The sequence below is a fragment of the Giraffa tippelskirchi genome, chromosome 1, assembly GCF_054371585.1.
Source record: "Giraffa tippelskirchi isolate mGirTip1 chromosome 1, T2T-mGirTip1v1.2.pri, whole genome shotgun sequence".
NCBI classification, from domain to species: Eukaryota; Metazoa; Chordata; class Mammalia; order Artiodactyla; family Giraffidae; genus Giraffa; species Giraffa tippelskirchi.
The window spans coordinates 44,292,505-44,314,132 of NC_137275.1; the positions used below are offsets into that span (position 1 = coordinate 44,292,505).

At 38.9% G+C, this 21,628-nt stretch overlaps 1 protein-coding gene across 5 annotated transcripts in view; it reads left to right on the top strand.

The window, feature by feature from the left end:
- SCFD2 (sec1 family domain containing 2) overlaps positions 1–21,628 on the top strand; it is a 378,818-nt gene that overhangs the window by 29,365 nt on the left and 327,825 nt on the right. For all 5 annotated transcript variants that reach the window (XR_014059942.1, XM_081511330.1, XM_081511422.1 and 2 more), the window contains exon 3: positions 16,108–16,235. Coding sequence is in view for 4 of the 5 variants with exons in the window: in XM_081511330.1 (XP_081367456.1) it covers positions 16,108–16,235 (128 nt within the window). In the remaining variant the exon portion in view is untranslated. The remainder of the gene's footprint in view (positions 1–16,107; positions 16,236–21,628) is intronic.

Consider the following 21,628-nt stretch of genomic DNA (forward strand, 5'->3'; position numbering starts at 1 on the left):
TGATTTTGACTTTGCATCTTCCTCATAGAGTGGAGTGATTGAAGGTGTGAAGTGAACAGGTTGGGTTTGTCTCTAAGAGCCTCTATAAAACTGTCGCAAGCTCTTTATCTTACAGTTTCTCTACACATGAACTAGTCCTCAACTTTCCAAGTCTCGAGTTCAAGCCAAAACACACAGATGTAATACGCCATAGAGGAGAGCTCCCCAGTGGAGCAGATGCTGACCTTTGGAATGGGTCATGGAACTCAAAGTATAGCCTTCAGAGTCAGAAAAATGTTCATAGAAGGGACATGTATTTGGGTTTTTAAGTAATTTAGTTGTGTTAGTAATTTTAAAGGCTTCATATTGAGTTAATCTGTTTATGCATTAGAAATCCATGAGAAAACCCCTGTCTATTTGTTTATGAATAAGTTTGTATCGATTATGGTTACTATCATTAGTGAGCTGGTAGAGAGTAGGAATAAGAAATGTTTATCTGTACTGAGATGAAGTCCAGCTTCCCACAGTTATTTTGTATGATTGTCAAACAGTTTATATGTTGCATTCTGGTCCATTTTTTAAGAAGTTTCATAGGCCTATTGCTATGCTGAATGAAAGCATCATATTGAAGGAAGAAATGATGAGAGGAAACTTTGATTATATATCAAGTGGAGATTATTCTTTTATTATTCTGAACATTATAAAGCTTGTGTGGAGCTGTTTATCCTGGATTTAAGCAATGTTTTATCCTGAACTTTATTTAGTTCGCTTAACACATGGTTGTGATTTCTGCACTGTTAAAGTCATTCCAGTGCATTTATAATGTGGAACCAGTCACACCAATAGATTTCTATTAGCTGTAGATTGATAGAGAAGGCACATGCATTTTTTAGGACATTTAAAGTTTTTGAATACCAAACTGAAAGTATAGTTCACAAGATTATTATGCTAATTGAACCAATACATTTATTTATGCCTTTAAAATGACAGCTCTTTCCCTAGATTGACTAATGCAGAGTAAATTGGTATGGTGGTTTACTCTTAAGTGAATATCCTGAGGAAATAATGAAAATCACTTCCCTATAGTATAAGAGATATAGAGTATCAGTGAGAGTTGGGGGGTTGATACCAGTGACCTGGTCATAGTAGGAGCTGCATCATGATTCCTGCTTTTTCCATTCTCCTCTGCTTCTTCCTTGAAGTGTACTTTGGTGCCATAGTGAGTTTAACATTTTTGAAGTGATCTTATCTTTTTCAACAATGTAGTTGATAATTATGGGAACATTCTTTAACAAATAGGACTGTGGATATAAAACGTCCCTTCCTTTCAGTCCCTCTCCTGCAGAGAGGATGTGTTGATGTGGCTTTTTTTTTTTTTTGGTGTCTTTGAACAGTTTCTGTGCAGTTTTTGTTTTCCAATTGTTATTGTAGTATAGTTGCTTTTCCACCAAAACTTGAGCAAGATACTTAATTTCTCATAGTCACAGTTTCCTTTTCTGTAAAAGAAAAGTTCAGTGAGTGATTTCTAAGGAAACTTTGATTCAGATTCCTTTTACGTTATGATTTTCATTTGCTGTGCTTGAAAAATAAGCTCTAAACTTGAATTAGCAATACATGAGGGGAGTGATTTTATGTCTCTTTTGTTCACTAAAATATTCCCAGTCCCAAGAACGGGGCCTGTGTCAGGATACATTTAACAGGAGGCTTCCTGTCTGCTGTTTTCAGTCTTGCATGAATTCTATGTTCCTTAACAGCACCTGAATACAGGTGCCAGAGAGCTGGCAAACCAGCTTTTGGGGATAATAGAAATTCATGTATCTCATTCGTATGGAAATTCCATACGGTGAACAGCAGCCATTTACAACTCTCTTCCCTTCTGATATGTAAAGTAACTTTTACAACCCCCTCTCTTGAGAATGATTCTAGCCTCTGGCTTTCTGGATGACTTGTTAGATTTTTGATCCCTGTCTCTGCTAAAAAGGGCTATCTTGTAAGAGAGTATATATATGCCCACAATATGTTAAATAAACACCTTTGTTCCACCAGAGCACTGGTCCCCGTGTCTTTCCTCATTTCTCTCTCTCGCTCGCTCCCTTTCAAGCTGCTTCCGTGGAGCACAGGTGTCCACCATGTCTACTTACTTGCCCGGGCTTTCAAGACCTCTTCGAGAGGGCGCCCTGAGCCTATGTAGATGGTGCTAGCTCTTTGTCCTAGAGTTATATTGGCATACTGTGTAAACCAGGGAATATTAGCCTCTTTTCTTACTTCTTTCACTTTCTTATTGGTCAACTCTGTACCCCCAAGTTCCAGCCCATTTAAAGGGCCACAACAGGCCTGGTGCAAAGTAAGCACTCATATTTGTTGGAAAAAATGAATAAAACCCGACAGAAGAATCTTCAATAGGAAGAAATAAATGATTATATTTTAAAATTAAATTTATAGAGTTTTGCCACGAGAACACACTGGTAATAGCAAACACACTATCCAACAACACAAGAGAAGACTCTACACGTGGACATCACCAGATGGTCAACACCGAAATCAGATTGATTATATTCTTTGCAGCCAAAGGTGGAGAAGCTCTATACAGTCAGCAAAGACAAGACCGGGAGCAGACTGTGGCTCGGATCATGAACTGCTTATTGCCAAATTCAGACTTAAATTGAAGAAAGTAGGGAAAACCACTAGACCATTCAGGTATGACCTAGATCAAATCCCTTATGAGTATACCGTGGAAGTGACAAATAGATTTAAGGGTCTAGACCTGATAGACAGAGTGCCTGATGAACTATGGACAGAGGTTTGTGACATGGTACAGGAGACAGGGATCAAGAAAATCCCCATGGAAAAGAAATGCAAAAAAGCAAAATGGCTGTCTGAGGAGGCCTTACAGATAGCTTTGAAGTGAAGAGAAGCGAAAAGCAAAGGAGAAAAGGAAAGATATTCCCATCTGAATGCAGAGTTCCAAAGAATAGCAAGGAGAGATAAGAAAGCCTTCCTCGGCGATCAGTGCAAAGAAATAGAGGAAAACAACAGATTGGGAAAGACTAGAGATCTCTTCAAGAAAATTAGAGATACCAAAGGAACATTTCATGCAAAGATAGGCTTGATAAAGGACAGAAATGGTATGGACCTAACAGAAGCAGAAGATATTAAGAAGAGGTGGCAAGAATACACAGAAGAACTGTACAAAAAAGATCTTCACGACCCAGATAATCACAATGGTGTGATCACTCACCTAGAGCCAGACATCCTGGAATGTGAAGTCAAGTGGGCCTTAGAAAGCATCACTATGAACAAAGCTAGTGGAGGTGATGGAATTCCAGTTGAGCTATTTCAAATCCTCAAAGGTGATGCTGTGAAAGTGCTGCACTCGATATGCCAGCAAATTTGGAAAACTCAGCAGTGGCCACAGGACTGGAAGAGGTCAGTCTTCATTCCAATCCCAAAGAAAGGCAATGCCAAAAAATGCTCAAACTACCGCACAATTGCACTCATCTCACATGCTAGTAAAGTAATGCTCAAAATTCTCCAAGCCAGGCTTCAGCAATACGGAACCGTGAACTTCCAGATGTTCAAGCTGCTTTTAGAAAAGGCAGAGGAACCAGAGATCAAATTGCCAATATCCGCTGGATCATCGAAAAAGCAAGAGAGTTCCAGAAAAACATCTATTTCTGCTTTATTGACTATGCCAAAGCCTTTGACTGTGTGGATCACAATAAACTGTGGAAAATTCTGAAAGAGATGGGAATACCAGACCATCTGACCTGTCTCTTGAGAAACCTCTATGCAGGTCAGGAAGCAACAGTTAGAACTGGACATGGAACAACAGACTGGTTTCAAATAGGAAAAGGAGTACGTCAAGGCTATATATCGTCACCCTGCTTATTTAACTTCTATGCAGAGTACATCATGAGAAACGCTGGGCTGGAAGAAACACAAGCTGGAATCAAGATTGCCGGAGAAATATCAATAACCCCAGATATGCAGATGACACCACCCTTATGGCAGAAAGTGAAGAAGAACTAAAGAGTCTCTTGATGAAGGTGAAAGAGGAGAGTGAAAAAGTTGGCTTAAAGCTCAACGTTCAGAAAACTAAGATCATGGCATCTGGTCCTATCACTTCATGGGAAATAGATGGGGAAACAGTGGAAACAGTGTCAGACTTTATTTTTTTGGGCTCCAAAATCACTGCTGATGGTGATTGCAGCCATGAAATTAAAAGACGCTTACTCCTTGGAAGCAAGGTTATGGCCAACCTAGATAGCATATTTAAAAGCAGAGACATTACTTTGCCAACAAAGGTCCATCTAGTCAAGGCTATGGTTTTTCCAGTGGTCATGTATGGATGTGAGAGTTGGACGGTGAAGAAAGCTGAGCGCCGAAGAATTGATGCTTTTGAACTGTGGTGTTGGAGAAGACTCTTGAGAGTCCCTTGGACTGCAAGGAGATCCAATCAATCCATCCTAAAAGAGATCAATCCTGGGTGTTCATTGGAAGGTCTGATGGTGAAGCTGAAACTCCAATACTTTGGGCACCTCATGCGAAGGGTTGACTCATTGAAAAAGACCCTAATGCTGGGTAGGATTGGGGGCAGGAGGAGAAGGGGACGACAGAGGATGAGATGGTTGGATGGCATCACTGACTCGATGAACATGGGTTTGGGTAGACTCCGGGAGTTGGTGATGGACAGAGAGGCCTGGCGTGCTGCAATTCATGGGGTCGCAAAGAGTCGGACACGACTGAGCGACTGAACTGAACTATCTGCATACTTTGAAAGCATTATAATTTTAATATTCATCTTGAGTTATTTTTATAAGACTGGCTATTTATACATACATTTAACTGTGCTGCTGCTAAGTCACTTCAGTCGTGTCCGACTCTGTGCGACCCCAAAGACGGCAGCCCACCAGGCTCCCCCGTCCCTGGGATTATCCAGGCAAGAACACTGGAGTGGGTTGCCATTTCCTTCTCCAATGCACAAAAGTGAAAAGTGAAAGTGAAGTCACTCAGTCGTGTCCGACTCGTAGCGACCCCATGGACTGAAGCCTGCCAAGCTCCTCGGTCCGTGGGATTTTCCAGGCAAGAGTACTGGAGTGGGGTGCCATTGCCTTCTCCGTTTAACTGTGCAAATAATAATAAATCTTATTCTTACCTCATCCTGGTAAAATCCTTTGGTGGCTCTCCATTGCTCTTTAAGTAAAGATGCAAATTTTCACTTGTTTTAGAATGCCTTCTTAGATCTGCACCATGCTTATTTTTTCAGCCTTCATCTCTCCCATGTTTTCCTGCCACTTCCTTCTCTTCCCTCCTATGTGCTCACACTCTTGGCTGCAGCTACACTAAACTTCTTTCAGGACCTTAGTATCCTGCTTTCCCACCTTCTGGCCATCCCACATGTTAACTCTTTTCCTTTCTTCATCTTTTATTTCTTCCAGTAGCTCATAGTGCATTAGCTTACTAGATGACTGGTTTAGTATCTATTTTCCCCACCTAGACTTTGGAGCCTTTCTGAGCCTTTCTGAAAGGTTTGTGCCTGATTTGTTCACTCTTGTGCACTGTTACACCTCCAGTTCCTGGTATAGTCCATGGTCGTGGGTCGTTGATGGCCTCATTACACTGCTACTCATGGACCCAGGATGCTGACATTCTGATAAAGCTAGAATATTTCTGTGCTCAGTTCCGTGAAACCAGTTGCCTCTCAATTCATTAAAATAAATTCTATTTAACAGCTTGTAATTTGAGTTAATGACAAATGTTATAGATAAAATAGGACAAGTGAGATTTGAAATAGGAAGCACTTTGTTAGCTAGCGTGATCAAGGAGGGAAGCCTTGAGTTGTGCCTACAACAGAACTGACACTTGGTAAGTAGGTGCTCAGTAAGTATTTGTTGAATGAATGAGTGTTAAGCAATAGACATCTGGAGGAAAAGGGTTCTAGGCAAAGGGAATAGCAAATATGAAGGCCCTGAGAACATACTTTGACCCATTCAAGGGGCTGAAATCAGACCAGTGTGGCTGGGTGCCTAATGGGTAAAAGTGAGAGATGAAGATGTAAAGTATAAGAATGTACCGAAGTATATAAGCTTGTTGGCCAAAATAAGGATATTATATTTCAGTGTGATAATAGTAGGAAACTTAGAAGGGTTTTGAGCAGATGAATGATATGATCTGGTACCTTCAGAAAATCACTCTAGTCCAAGCTATCAGTTCTTGCTTGTACTGTGCAGTAACCTCTTTCCCAGTCCTTAGATCCATTCTGTACAATGGGGCCAGAGTGGTCTTTTAATAATGCAGATCTGATTAGGTTAGTCTGTTGCTGAAGACCCTTCAGTTGCCCTTGAAAAAATGTCTGCAATCTCTAATGTGGATTACCAAGCCTTGGATAATTTGACATAAGCTGAAGGCAGTGTCAGACTAGATCTTCATGCTCCATTCATACTATTTTTCATTTCCTTGAGAAGGTCTCAAGTTCTCTTCTCAGAACCCCTTCCTGTGATGCTGCTCTTACTTAGACTGATCTTACTCCGTTTTTTAACTGACGAGTTCCTGCTCATTTTTCCAGTCTCACCGTCACATCCTTAGCTACTCCCTGTCTTCTGCCTTCACACCCAGACCCGTGTTCTACTCTCCCTGAGCTTCCTATGTCCTCTTTTGTCACTTAGTCCCTAGGCATATGCTCAGTTCCAGCCTCCCTGCCAGCTTGCTAGCTCCCTAAAGACTGGGCACTAGAGGTTGCTCACTAGCTGTGATGAGTGCCTGTCTCACAGGAAGTATCCATATTCTGAGAGAAAGAAGCAATGAAGAACTGCTTTCCAGTGCCAGGGGTCTACTTCAGTATCCTTCTGTGTTTAGCTGTTTTCTGTTCTGTTGAGATGAAGGTTAACGGATTATTTTAAGATGAAGTAATTGTTTTAAAAAGTGGTCAAGAGGGAAGATGACTATTGAAACCTCTGTGAATAATTCAATTAACAAACCTACCTTCATAGCTCATTAAGCTTGCCACTGATGGAAGCCATTATTCCTTGCTGTGAAAAACTATGACTCAGATGGCCCTCTGTTTAAAATTAGTTGAAAATGCTTATTGGGTTTTTGTTGTTGTATCATTGTATTTCTGTTGCAATACTGTGACTGTTACTGAAAACTGTGTGAGTCAACTTAGCTTCTCGTGCATGCCATGGAGAAACCATTTCTCTGAGTTTAGTCATAAGATAATAGTGTGCATTCATGTTTTACCCTCGGGCTCTTAATTGCAAGCCTTTCATCTCATTGAAGTAGAACCATGATTCAGTTTTTAGCCACCTTTAAAAAATTAATGCTGTCTTTTTTATATTTTATTTGATGATGAATATTTCCTGTTAGTTCCTAGCAGACTGCATTTGACATTTTATACATGCCAAACCAAAACAGCTTCTAAGATTTCATTCATAGTTGAGTAATTCTGGTGAATAAAATGTGAAGAATTAACTGGAAGGACCATATCTTCCTGTATAGAAGTCTGTTGAGACTTAAAACTAATTCTAGAAGGTTATTATTATGTATATTGCTGGTCTGTAGTCTTCAAACACAGCAGTTTGATTTTTAAGGATACAAGATCATCAGTTTATCAAAAAAGAACATGAATTTAGTATGTATTTGACATCTTATGTAGTTACAATGACAGTATAGAAACGAATTCTGTATAATTCATAGTAATAAAATGGATCTTTTCATAGGACAAACATTCTACTTTTATATTTCATATTTCAAAGAATCTGTTGAAGCAAATAAATTGTATTCTAGTAACTACAGGGAAATAAAGTTTGTCTCATCGGAAAACGACTTTAAAAACAGAGGAAAAGGTAGAAGATAATTTAATATATTTTGTAAGCTGTCAGGAATATTCTTTTGTTAGCTCTTTTTGCCACTGGGCTTGTGAAAAAGAAAAAAAAGGTTTTAATAAAAGTAACAACAGGGAATATTCACCCATCTTTCACTGTGTTACACAATTAATCAAATTCATACATGTGAACTTGGAGTACCAAGGCATAAGGAAAACCATGTGAATATGGCTTGTTAGAGATCCTGGGAATCTCAGTAGTATTCTAGTTTGAGCATTTTGTTTTACAGAATAGTGTAGAACTGTGGTAAAATAGTTAGATTTTGGAGTTCACAGGGACCTGGGTTCAAATCCTTATTTATTGGCTATGTGATTTGGGTAAATTATTTTATTTAAGACTCAGCTTTCTCACTTGTAATGTGGCGGTGATTCTTACCCTTGAGGGTTGTTGATCAATAAGATAATATAGTCATATTAGTGAGTTTTCAATAAATGAAAATAATAACAATAATAGATTAATAATATTTATAAAACACAAAGCCCCAACAAGATAAAGTTAATTATTCAGGGTCACAGAAACAGCCCATTAGTGCTTTGAGTGTTAGTTCCTATATCTAAATATTCCTTCCTTTATTTTAACAATGGGATATTAGATAGGTGGCTTCATTTTGTCTCCATTTTTATCAGTGATAAAATTGCTGGAGGCCATTTCTTCTTTCCCAAAGATATAATGAACATCAAATAAGAGCTAATAATATCTCAGGCATTTAGACTTCAATTTTTTTGTCAGTTCAGTTGCATAAATGTTATATACATGTTGATTTAAAATTCAGCAAGTCTTCTTAGAAACATTTAAAGAAGAGAGTTGTCTAAAATGGAACATGATGGTCACTGTGTCACAAGGACTGTCAGTGACTAATGGTGACCTACAAGGGGAGTAGTATGATATTGTTTAAAACAAAGAGTGTGCAAAATCCTGAGAGCAAGCTTTACCTGCTTCGTGAATGAATGTGGATCTACTTCATTCTTCTCTAAGGCAGAATAGAGGATGTATTAAGAATTGGAAAAGAAAGCTGACATGAAAAGTTTAAAATAACTGATATTATAAATAATGAATTCTCCCTGATGATTTGTGTAGTACAACATGGCACGGCATAGTAGAAAGATTACTGGGTCAGAGCCAGTAACTTGGGTATGAGTCCTGGTTTTGCCAGATCCAGATTGAGTCGTTACGAAAGTCAGTTGGCTTCTCTGAGGCTTTTTAAACTGGGGCAGTGATAATAGCTTAGCTTGTGAGGTAAGGATTGTGTGAGACATAAATTGTTTTGTAAATTCTGAAATGTTTTTAAAATGGAATGTAGTAATGGTGTTTTTTTACTCATGTTTTATTTACCTTTAAAAACTCTTCCTTAAGTTACCCATGGAAAAAAAATTGTTTTTATCTGGGCCCAATTATTAAAAAGATGTTGTCATGACCAAAAGGATGCATGCACCCCAGCGTTCATTGCAGCACTGTTTATGAGGCCAGGACATGGAAGCAGCATAAATGTCCATCAGCAGAGGGGTGGATAAGGAAGATGTGGTACGTATATACAGTGGACTATTACTAAAATCACTGCAGATGGTGATTGCAGCCATGAAATTAAAAGACGCTTACTCCTTGGAAGAAAAGTTATGACCAACCTAGACAGCATGTTAAAAAGCAGAGACATTACTTTGCCAACAAAGGTTCATCTAGTCAAGGCTATGGTTTTCCCAGTAGTCATGTATGGATGTGAGAGCTGGACTGTGAAGAAAGCTGAGTGCCGAAGAATTGATGCTTTTGAACTGTGGTGTTGGAGAAGACTCTTGAGAGTCCCTTGGACTGCAAGGAGATCCAACCAGTTCATCCTAAAGGAGATCAGTTCTGGGTGTTCATTGGAAGGACTGATGCTGAAGCTGAAACTCCAATTCTTTGGCGACCTGATGCGAAGAGCTGACTCATTTGAAAAGACTGTGATGCTAGGAAAGATTGAAGGCAGGAGGAGAAGGGGACGACGGAGGATGAGATGGATGGCATCACCAACTCAATGGACATGAGTTTGGGTAAACTCCGGGAGTTGGTGATGGACACAGAGACTTGGTGTGCTGAAGTTCATGGGGTCACAAAGACACAACTGAACAACTGAACTGAACTGAATAAGAATGAAATAATGCCATTTGCAGCAACATGGATGAACCTAGAGATTGTCATACTGAGTGAAGTAAGTCAGAGAAAGAGAAATATTATATGGTATCCCTTATATGTGAAATCTAAAAAGAAATGATATAAATGAACTTAACAAAACAGAGACTCTCAGACTTAAAGAACAAACTTATGATTGCTGAGGAGAAGGATGTAGGGAGGGGATAGTTAGGGAGTTTGGGATGGGCTTGTACACAGTGCTGTATTTGAAATGGATAACCAACAAGGGCCTACTGTATAACGCATGGAACTTGCTCAATGTTATGTGGCAGCTAGGATGGGAGGGGAGTTTAAGGGAGAATGGATACATGTATATCTATGGCTGAGTCCCTTCTCTGTTCACCTGAAACTATCACAACGTTAACCCAATGGAAAATATAAAGATTTTTTTTTAAAGGTGTTGTCCAGCTGTTCCTTAATTTAAAAGATAAAGCACGATGAAGTTGGTTTATAGTAGAGCACAAAGGATTTAGATTTGGTATAAAGAGTATCTAATAACGGTTTAATTTGTTTGAAGCTGTAGTGTTTTTCTCATAAAGTTTTCTTTAGATGCCTTCAAAAACTAGAGATAGATTTATATCTGTTTGTGTTGGGTTAAGTAGCATCCTGCAGAAGATGTAGAGTTGATTAGCATTATTTCTGATGTTCACTTCTACCCCTGAAGTTGTACATCCACTTTATAAGTTAGTCTGGAAATATTTATAGAACCTGAACTCCTTGTAAAAGTGAAAATTGTAGTCTTAAAATGTCTTTTAGTGTGCAGTCTACAGAATTTCAGTATTGTTAAATTGATGAGTACCAAAGTCATTGCTTAAAAAGTTTGTACAGAAAACGCTAATTCCCTAAAACATTGAGTCTCTACCTTTAGTCAAGTTTCTTATCTTAATCCTGAAAATCAAAATTCATCAAACTGTCTTATGTAGGGAGATTGGTTACGTTGGTCTTAAGATGTTTCATTATGAATTTTGCACTATATATTGTTGACCTTTTCATATTAGAAAATGGACCTACTGACAGTGGTTATTCGTATGTATATATAATTTTGTAGAAGAAATGAAAGTCCTTCTAAAACAGGCTTCCTTCTATATATCTTATGAGAAGATCCTGACCACTGATTTTTTTTTTTTTTAATTTGTTGAAATATAGTTGATGTTAGCTTTCCTGGTGGCTCAGATGGTAAAGAGTCCACCTGCCAGTGCAGGAGACTCAGGCGACATGGGTTTGATCCCTGGGTTGGGAACATCCCCTGGAGAAGGAAATGGCAACCCACTCCAGTATTCTTGCCTGGGGAATCCCATGGACAGAGGAGCCTGGTGGGCTACAGTCAGTGGAGTCACAGAGAATTGATACAACTGAGCAACAACAACTGTTGATTTGCAATGTTATGTTAATTTCGGCTGTACAGTAAAGTGACTCAGTTATACATACATATTCTTTTTCATATTCTCTTCCATTATGGTTTATCACACAATATTGAGTATAGTTCTCTGTGCTATAAACACAGTAAGACCTTGTTGTTTATACATCTTGTATACAATAGTTTGCATCTGCTAATCCCAAACTCCCAATCCGCACTCCCATCTTGGCAACCACAACTCTGTTATTCATGTCTGTTGACTGGTTTTTTTGTTTTATTAGTACTACTGCTGCTGCTGCTACTGCTGTGTTTTGGGGAGCACTCACTGTGCGCCAAGCATTGTCCTAGATCTTTAGATATACTAGCACCTTCATTTCTCTTAACAACACACTGAATATGTACTATTACCATCCCCAGACAACAGAGGAAGAAACAAGCATAGAGAGGTTAAGTAACCCTGCTAGGGATGTAGAACCCTTTGTGTTTGGGATCCAGATCCTGTGCTTCTACCCGTCTACAGCACTGCTACCACCTGTGCACCACGCTGGCCCTGCTGTGATTGTCCTCTGTGTAGTGCTTTTTCCCTCATTAGGAAAACAGAGAGCTTGTACACTCGGAGAGGACAGAGAATTATTTAAAACATACTATCATGATTATAATGTGAATTTCAGTGAGCTTTCCTTGACATGAAACTGGACATTGGGAATTGATTTCATGTGTGAAATGTCTATTGACTGTCTGTTGAATCAACTTTTATGAACACGTCACAGAAAGGCAGTGGTTAACTCCTACATTCAGCTCCAATGCTGATACATGCTTACACATTCAGTATGTGCGTAAGCCACCAAGTGGCAGCAGGAGTGACCTGGTGAGGAAGTGGGTGCAGGACACAGCAGAGCTGCTGGCAAGTCTGATCTTCTTCAGCTCTGATTTTTCAGAGAACCTGAGCTAGTTCATGAATGTTAACTCGGTAACCTTGTTAATGACCATGTTCAGTGGCGGGGGGGAGGGTATGATATGTTTAGAAAACTGTTTTGGACAGAAAGTAGACATTAGCAACTGTAGTATCTAGAGAGTTTGAATTGTTTATATCAACAAAACAGTGTTCATGACCCAGCTCCACATCAGTGTTAGAGACTGTATAAACTGTATATTTCTCTTAGTGTTTCAATAGAAAAGAGCCTGAGAGTACCAGACCCCGGTGACTTCAGTACAGGTGAACAAATCGAGATTGTATGAAAAACATACCCAGTGTAATTAAGTGGATTCATTTAATATATCACAAACCCTTAAGACAGTACCTTTTATAGCAATAGTAATAGCAACCACAACAACCACACAAATACATTTACTGTAAATCAGGAGAGTGCTTTATGTGCATTGTCTTAGTTAACCCTTCAACTACCTTCTGAGGTAGTCACTATGTTACTTCCATCTCACAGATGAGGAAACAGAGAAAAAGAGAGCATCAGTTACACGCACAAGATTATGCAACTAGCAAGCACTGTCTGTTCATTCACTATTTGTTGAGTGTTAACTACCACAGACAGCCTGGCACTGTTCCAGGTAATGGGGAATTAGCGATGAGTATAAAAGAACCTCTGCCTTCATAGAAGGACCTTACCTTCAATGAGGGAGCTAGACAACAAAGAGAAACATGGAAACCTCCCCATAAGGTGGAAGGGTGTGCTGGGAAAAGGTGCTGCGATGGGTTCTTATCACTCTTTTATGCCGGTGGTAAGGAGGAACTTCTCTGAAATGGTGACATCTCAGCTGACACTCGAAGAGAGAGAGGGATGTTTGTAAGAAGAAAATTTCTGGCAAAGAAACGAAAGATGTCCCTGTACTTGGAGTGCCTGAGGAGGCTCACAGAGGCCATGTAATTGCTGTGGGTGAAAGGAGGATGATTGGAGTTGGAACCCAGATTTATCTGACCCCAGAACTCACATTTTAACCATTACGATAGTCTGATGGGGCAGCCACAGCATTGCTCAACCTGTTGTGATCTTGGAGACACTGTATTATTCTCATGGAAAAGAAAGCAAGAGCATTAGTTGCTCAATCGTGTCTTTGCCACCCCATGAACTCTGCGACCCCATGAACTGTAGCCCGCCAGGCTACCTTGTCCGTGGGATTTCCCAGGCAAGAAATACTGGAGTTGGTTGTCACTTCTTTCTCCAGGGGATCTTCTCGACCCAGGGACTGAACCCATGTCTCCCATATCTCCTGCATTGCAAGCAAATTCTTTACCGCTGAGCCACCAGGGAGGCCCCATGGAAAAGAAGAGGGCAGTCAATTTCTACTCTAGAGGTTCTGTGTGTAGAGCTGAGGGTATAGGAGAAATCTCTGTGGTTTAGGAGCTTTGGAAAATAAAAGTAGGAAGTGATTGATTATAGACCATAAATTTGGGAAACTGGGAAGTGTGTATCTTCTTTTCTCAAAATTTCTCAGTGGTTCTCCATTGCCTTTAGAGCTTTAAAGAAATTAAGTAACTTGCCCAAAGCCCCATAGCAAATAGATCTAGTTAAAACTAATTTTTTTTAATTGTAGTGTAGTTGATTTACAATGTTGTGTTAGTTTCAAGTGTAAAACAAAGTAATTCAATTATATATTCAGATTATTTTCCATTATAGGTTATTAGAAGGTATTGAATATTGTTCCCTGTGCTACATGGTTAATCCTTGTTGTTTATCTATTTTATGTATAGTAGTGTGTATCTGGAGTTAATCCCAAACTCCTGATTTATCCTTCCCCCTCTTCCCTTTGCCCTTTGGTGACCGTAAATTTGTTTTCTATATCTGTCTGTTTCTGCTTTGCAAATAGGTTCACTTGTATTATTTTTTAGGTTCCATGTCTAGACGTAGTCCTAGTTTTGAATGATGCTGAAAACGTTGTTCATGACTGCTGAACTGTGTTACTCTTCTCAGAAGGTGAAATCAGTCACGTGCTCCTTGGCTTCTTGTCACTTGCAGCTGAAGTCAGCGAACCCTGGGAAGGGATGCAGGGCCCCCCCAGAGTAGCTCCCACCTTCTCTTTCGCACTTAACATCTGCTGCCCCTCCCCTTCCACCCTAGCATGGAACAAACCAGTGCTTCTTAGAGTCAGTTAAGACCTAGACTTTGAACACTCTGAAATGTCCTTCCTCTTGTTTTGTGGCTGAGATTTTATATCTTTCTTGAAGATTGAGATATGATTTCCAGTTTGAGTTATAATTTCTTCTGTCGGCTGCTTTTGTACCTGTGTACTTGCTCATCGTTTCTGGTAGAGATCATTGTCTGAGTCCTTGCCCTTCCAGTGAGGATTGGAGCCCCTCTGTGCTACCCCAGAAATCTATGCCAGCATTGGCTATGCCTCTCACTATGCTTTTTGGGGGGTTAATTTCTTTGCTAATATGTCTGCCTATTCTTTCAGACAATAAATCACTAAAAGCTTGTGCCCTGGTTTTTTTTTTTTTGGTCTATGTTCCAACCATGGAGAATAGGGCTTGGCACGCAGTTTATCTGCTCCTTTAAATTAAACAGAATATTAATTTTAATATTAATGATGACAGTTTTGATCAGATCAAAACAAGTGGAATATATTGAGCAGTGATGTTAGTTCACTGAGAAGAAAATAGATGATAATAAAAGCAACTACTTGTAATGAAAGGTTATTATGTGCCAAAATCTAAACTCAGCCTGAAATACATCATTCCATTATTCCAAATCACATTCAAATATGAAAGTTATACCTCATTAGGTATAACTTTAAAGCTAAGTTAATATCTTTTTAGATGTAACTTTTAAGATGAAACTCTTAAAAATATATCAGTGTTTGAACTATGGCTAACTGAATAGTAGGAGGTATTTCTGGGGCTTTAAGTAGAGGGAAATGTCCTTAGGAAGGGACAGAAGTAATCTTTGTTTCCTTATACTCAGTTTTTAAAACGTTACTACAAATGTGTATACTTGGCTCCATGCAGAGATCTTCCGGAAAGAACACTGTACTCATTTATAATTGGGACATGGCATGTTGGGAGGGACAGAGGGCTGTTGCAGAAGTGAGGCCAGATGAGACCCTGCATAGTCCAGTGCTTCGTGCGCTTATCAACGGTTAATTGTAAAGCCTTCGTCAGTGCCGTCCTTGCAGCCCAAGGCCCCAAACTGGGCTACTTGCATGGTTTCTTAACCTAATTCCTGATTGCCATTCACTTGGAAATCTATTCATTAGAGATTCTGTTGAGTAATTTTTATAATTTTTGAATAGGAAAAATTGAATCATGGAATTGAATCATTGAATCATTGCTGATTGCTTTCTGTTTCTCAGACAAGTGTATTATCTGAAACTGATATGCTTATAATCACATCAGTTTTGGACATGTATTTAATTTTGGCTTGCATAACATTTATATCTTATCTAGCAGTGTTCAGTTTTACTCTGAAATACTTTTAAATGCAAATTCTCAGGATATCACATAGTTTTCCTACACTTCTCATAGTATAGTGTGACTCCCCCCCCACTTTGAGGGTGCTTGATTTTACTGTCTTCTTAATTTTTCAATATTTTGTGCTGCTTAGAATGGATCAGATATTCTTTATTTAATCCTAATACTTTTAATACTTAGAGTCCATCAATTAGAAGGACTACATTGGTACTCAAAAAAGATGCTTAAGAAATTATTTTGCTTGTTACCCTTTCCATTATTCAGTAGAAACTTACTCTAAAGCTCTTTTTGTGGTTTTATTGCAGTGACCCGGCAGCCAAAGCCCTGTGGGAAGCCTTATTGAGCACCAAGCACAAAGAAGCAGTGATGGAAGTCCGGAGACACCTAGTGGAGGCAGCAAGCAGAGAAAAGCTGCCAATCAAGATGAGTATGGGTAAGTTACCAGCTTCCCCAGCAGACGGTGACCGCCTGCTCTGAGGAAGTTCCTTTAAGCCTGCTCTGATCTGTGGGCCAACCTAGTCACCATGGCATCTAGGTAAAAGTATTAAAGACATCTTTAAACTGTTGAAAGAGTAGGAAAGGAATTTGTACACATGCCCCACCGAGGCTCAGCCATGAGCCCTTTCCTTAGAATCAGCTTTGGGAAGCCCAGGCAAGTCCTTGCCCACAAAGGGTCATGCTGTTAGTTATTCCATCTAGAATGATCAAAATCAGTCTGAACTCCTCCTTCATTCTCTCCCACTCCTAATCCTCTCCCCCCTACTCCTCACTTGCTGTGGTTAAATGATCTTTTATTGTATTTGAATTGATGAATGAATGATGATGCTGAGAAATCAGTTGAGCAAATGGACATATTCTGTTCTGGCTCCTCACTCTTACACTGGTCTGCTGATAGTCTGGTCACATCTCTCTTACCCCTTCTTCACCATGATATTTTATAACTTACTCTTCTTATTTCTTTCTCTTTTCTTTTTGACATGCAGTTTTGTCTTTAGTATTAGAAGAATGAGGCTACAGTGAAATTTAAGTTTTAAATTGCTGTTTTCTTTTGATTTAAAAAATCAAAGAGCTAATGTTTTGAGAAAAATAATCTTGGCTTTACCTTTTTTGAAATAAATAGTTTTATTAATATAGAAATATTTAAATATGGATATTGAATCTGGTTAATAGGTAGAATTTATTTCTGGAAACTTGCAAAGGTTTATTTCTCTATTTTAAAAATAAGGTTTCTTTTATAATCTGATCTTAGGTATCTGATAAATATTAATACATTTTACTAGATGGGTAAATTTTTCTTATTGAGATTTCTCACCCAAATTCTTGATTACTGATGAGTACAAAAAAAAAAAAAATCAAACTGTCAAGTTGAAATAGAAGAGCAGAATTTTGGAAATAAAAGAATACGGATGAACCCAGAAGAAAAAAAAATTTAGAAGGTCATAATATGAAAAAAAAATTGTAACTCTCAATGTGTTAAGTGATTACATATAAAGATTTTAAGTAACATGAAGGATGATAAGAAAAGTGAAAGTAACTAACATTTATAGAGCACTTACAATGTACCGGGTCTTACTCTAACTCTTTATATGTGTTATTTAAAATTCACAGTAATTCTATGAGATTGATACTGTGAGTAGCCCATTTTTCAGATAAAGAACCTAAAATAGAGAAAAAGTATGGTACCCAGGGCCCATACATCTGATAAAGAATAGGACTGGAATTTAAATCTAGACATTGTAATGTGAAAGAATGTGTTCTTTATTTATAAGATTATCCTAACTCCATACAACCAATGCCAGAGTCCTACATGTTGTTCGGAGCAGAAATAAAGTTGTTTCTTTGAGGTCATCCTGGTTATTTGACTGTAATTCTGGTTTCTTTTTCACTCTTTCCTCCCTGCCTCCCCTCTTTCTTTCTTTCTCCCTCTCTCCTTCCCTCCCTTCTTCCTTCCTTCCTTCCTTTCTTCTTCCCACAGTTAGAGGTATCCATTAATAAGATATGTTTACCTAGCATAGTTCTTTATCTGTGCATATGCTGAAATAAGAACTAATTCACATTGTGAATAGAGAAAAGTAGGAATGCACAGAAGGTCTGAGTGAAAGTTTAATTTATATTGTGTTTCAGTGATAAAATCTTATGATGCTATACCAGAGCATAAATCAGCTTTTATTGCTCAATCAGTGCAGAGCTCTTAAAAGTTCAAAACACTTTACATTTCTAAAGCTCTATATCTTTTAAAAATAATCAGAGCCAAAAAAAAAAAAATTCCTTATGGGTAAGCCCATAAGGAATTCAGTTTAAATATTTGAGTTTTCTGTCGACAAAAAAAAATTTTAGATAAGATGGTTTGATTTATCCCCAAACTCCAGACATGGGGGAGGGGCTGGGGGGAGAAGGAAAGAATCAGACAATTGTTAGCAACTTTTGTTGTAAGAAGTACCAAAAAGATTGATCCAAATCATGTTCTATCTCTGTGCCAACTGTAATTTAGGAAAAGATAACGCATTACAGCTATGCATTTCTGCTTCATATCACTGGTCAGAATTTCTGGTGTGTCTCATTTCCATTTACAAACAGATACATAACCATGAACAGCAAGGCAAAAGGCTGGAATTTAAACAAAATAAAATGTTGATATTTGAAAACTGCTTATCATAAAAGAAAAAAGAAATCATGTTCTGATATCCTAGATAGCTGAAATCCTTTTTCTAGCAGCACTAAAAAATGTGAAATTCAAACTATGCACTCTTCAACCCCTGCTGTAAATTCTACTGAGGTATACATTCTTGTGACTGTGATAGAGGCTTCTAGTATTTTGGGGACATTAAACAGACATTTTAATTCTAGGTTGAAGATTTTTCTTATATTGAAATTCACAGGGAGGGATCCCATGGTTGAAACCTCAGCTCTTAAATATAAAATTTCCCAGTAAAAGTTAAGTTCATATTAAAACATCATGAGCATGAAGAGAAATAAACATCATTCTCTTAGGGGAAAAAAGTTTAATTGCTAAAAGAAAGAAAAAATTCATTTTGTCATTTCACATATAAACATATGCCTTCTTTCCAAGCGCTTGTTATTAAATTGTCAGTTAACTAAGAGTATATGTTCCAGAAAAGTGATTTTTATTTTTTTTACAACATTGCAAACTGAATTGTGTTTTTCCCACTGGCCTTTCATCATGGAAAAGGTATTCTGAAAGTAAAAAAAAAATAGACTCTAAGAAACCCATATGTTTGGACCCAAAATGTTCACTCACAGAGGAAATGAGTAGAAGATGCCCATGTTAGTGTCTCCATTTACAGAGAATCTGTTTCTCTGGACTGACACTGTGGTTGGTGCATCTTCACCGATTTATCTCATAGCTCTCCACAGAGTGGCTGTATTTAATGGCTGGTGGAAAGATCCTATTACAGCTGAAGTGAAACAGATCTCTTTATGACAATGTCCTTTGTTTCCCAGCCAGATTTCTTGAAAGAGTGTCCTATGCTTGATGCCTCTGTTTCTTTATTATTTTCTTGCTTATTAGTTCAGTGTAGTCTGGCTTCTGGTACTTTTTTGCTGAGAAAGTGAAGATTATAATTATTAAGCAAACTGGAATTGGTGTGCTGCAGTTGTGTTCTGTCTATGGGATAGATATCCAGGGGGGATCCCTTAGAGAGGGAAATAACAACCTACTCCAGTGTTCTTGGCTGGGATGTCCCATGGACAGAGCCTGGCAGGCTGCAGTCCACAGGGTTGCAAAAGAGTCAGACACGACTTAACCACTAAACAACAAACAACAAAATGGGGAAATCTACAAGGGAAACCTAATTATAAAAGGGTTGTTTAATGAGAGTAAAATAAAAACAGATCAGTTCAATGATTTTCTCCTTTCTTTCTTGGAAATGTACCAATTTATTCTTTCCACTTAATTTGTCTTTTTTCTAGTCTTTATGCTGAGTATTTCCTTTTTGATAACCCATTCTTTCTTTGAGCAGAATTCTAAATAGTTTTTCCATTTTCACCTTAGTTATGATTGCATTCTGTTACCTCTTCCCTGACTTTGTTCACCCTCAAATCACCTTGGCTATATTTGGAATTCCCAGACCTCTGTGGTCACACTTCTACCGGAAGATCTCTTGAGCTGTGTTTCCAGATAATAATCTAATCCATTGTGTTGTGAAGCTTCATGATTATGCTGTTCATTTTGGGGCACTGGAGTGTCAGCTCCATGTAATCACCATCAGTTTCTCTTTTGCAAATTGAATGTGATGAGTTCGTCCAACCGTTTGTGAAAAGACTAGCCATTAACCATTACAGTTTTTTCTAGTTCTGAGCCACTGACAAAGCTCTAGTTTGTTAATGATTTGCCTAAAATGTGATGTTCAGAGCTGAATAAAGACGTCTTGTTCTTTGCCTCTTTTTGGACCCCGTACTTCTCTTAATGAAGCCCCAGATGAAATGAGTGATTTTTGCTTTTCACCAATGACACATACACCTATCATTTCCTGCTTTCATAATTTAGCAATACTGGCTTTCAAAGACAGCAATAAATCAACACACTCTAAAATTTTATTCAATATATACTTTTTCAACATCACTGAGAGTACTCTGAATCTTAGTATTGGTACTTGAGTTCATCCTGTTTTGTGTTTTGATCACATTTATATCTTTTGCCTTCATTATGGAGAATTTTTTTATTTGGGATTAAAAGGAACATGTATGCATATACATCTGTGTGTGTGAGTGTGAAATGGGTGTGGAGATTGTCAAACTTTGCCAAATGGATAGGTTAAAACCTAGTAAGACCAACATTCCATTTCATGTATGGTAACTGATAAGAGATGAGAAAATCTGGCTGTCTCATAGGCACATACACTGAGTGTTAACTCTCACACATGCTTGTCTTCATGTTTTAGTTGTTGCTGCAGTTTGGAGAATGAGGAAGGGAATTTTATGGGACAGCTACTTTTTTCAGGTACTATAGCAAGTTTTATATAGTTGGTACTCCCCCCGCCATTCCCATTTCACAGACAAGGAAAACTGAGACTCAGAAAGGTTGAGTTTTTTCCCAGAATCACTGTGCCAGTTGTTAAGTTCTCATCTCGCAGATCTCACCCCACCCTTCTCTGTGCTGCTGGGGCTGCGGCTCTGCAGTCCACATTCTGCTCCACCCTCTGGCTCCCTGTTGGGCTACGCTGGTGGGGGGTGCCAGGGCGAAATGGCAAGGTTGGAAGGGAAAGAAGCAGCTTCTCCTTCCCATCTGCCCCCCGTGGAGTCTGCTTCTACTCGTGAGTGTCATGGCAGCAACCCTGTCTTCACCCTGGCAGTGGCAGGTCCTTCCTGTGGGAGCAGCTGAACCCAGTTTTGCAGTTCTTCCAATTCTTGCAGAACCAGCTCCATGGCACCCTTTCCTCAGAGGTACCAACCCAGCTGAGTAGTACTTGGTTCTCAGAGGTGTAATTCCAGGCCTTCTTCTTGTGTTTTCTTCCACCCTCCTGGCGGGCAGCTGCTTCCAATAGCTGTTGCCTACACGATACCTTGGAGTTCTCTTTTTACCTTTCAGTTACCCAGTGAACAATTCTGTATGCTAAATTTTCTCTACTCAGGTAACCGATGTGTTTTCTATCTTCCGCCTGGACCCTGACTGATACAGTCTTACAGCAAGTAAGCCAGGATGTGGCCTGGTCTGTGTGACTTCTGTATCAGGAATCAGACTACTGGCAGGAGCAGCTATAGAGGCTCAAACACAGATATGGTTGTGCCAGTCCTCTGTCTAAACCCTCTAATGGTTCCTCATTGCCTTAAGATAGTATCCCAGCTCCTTAGCCTGCTATTTATATA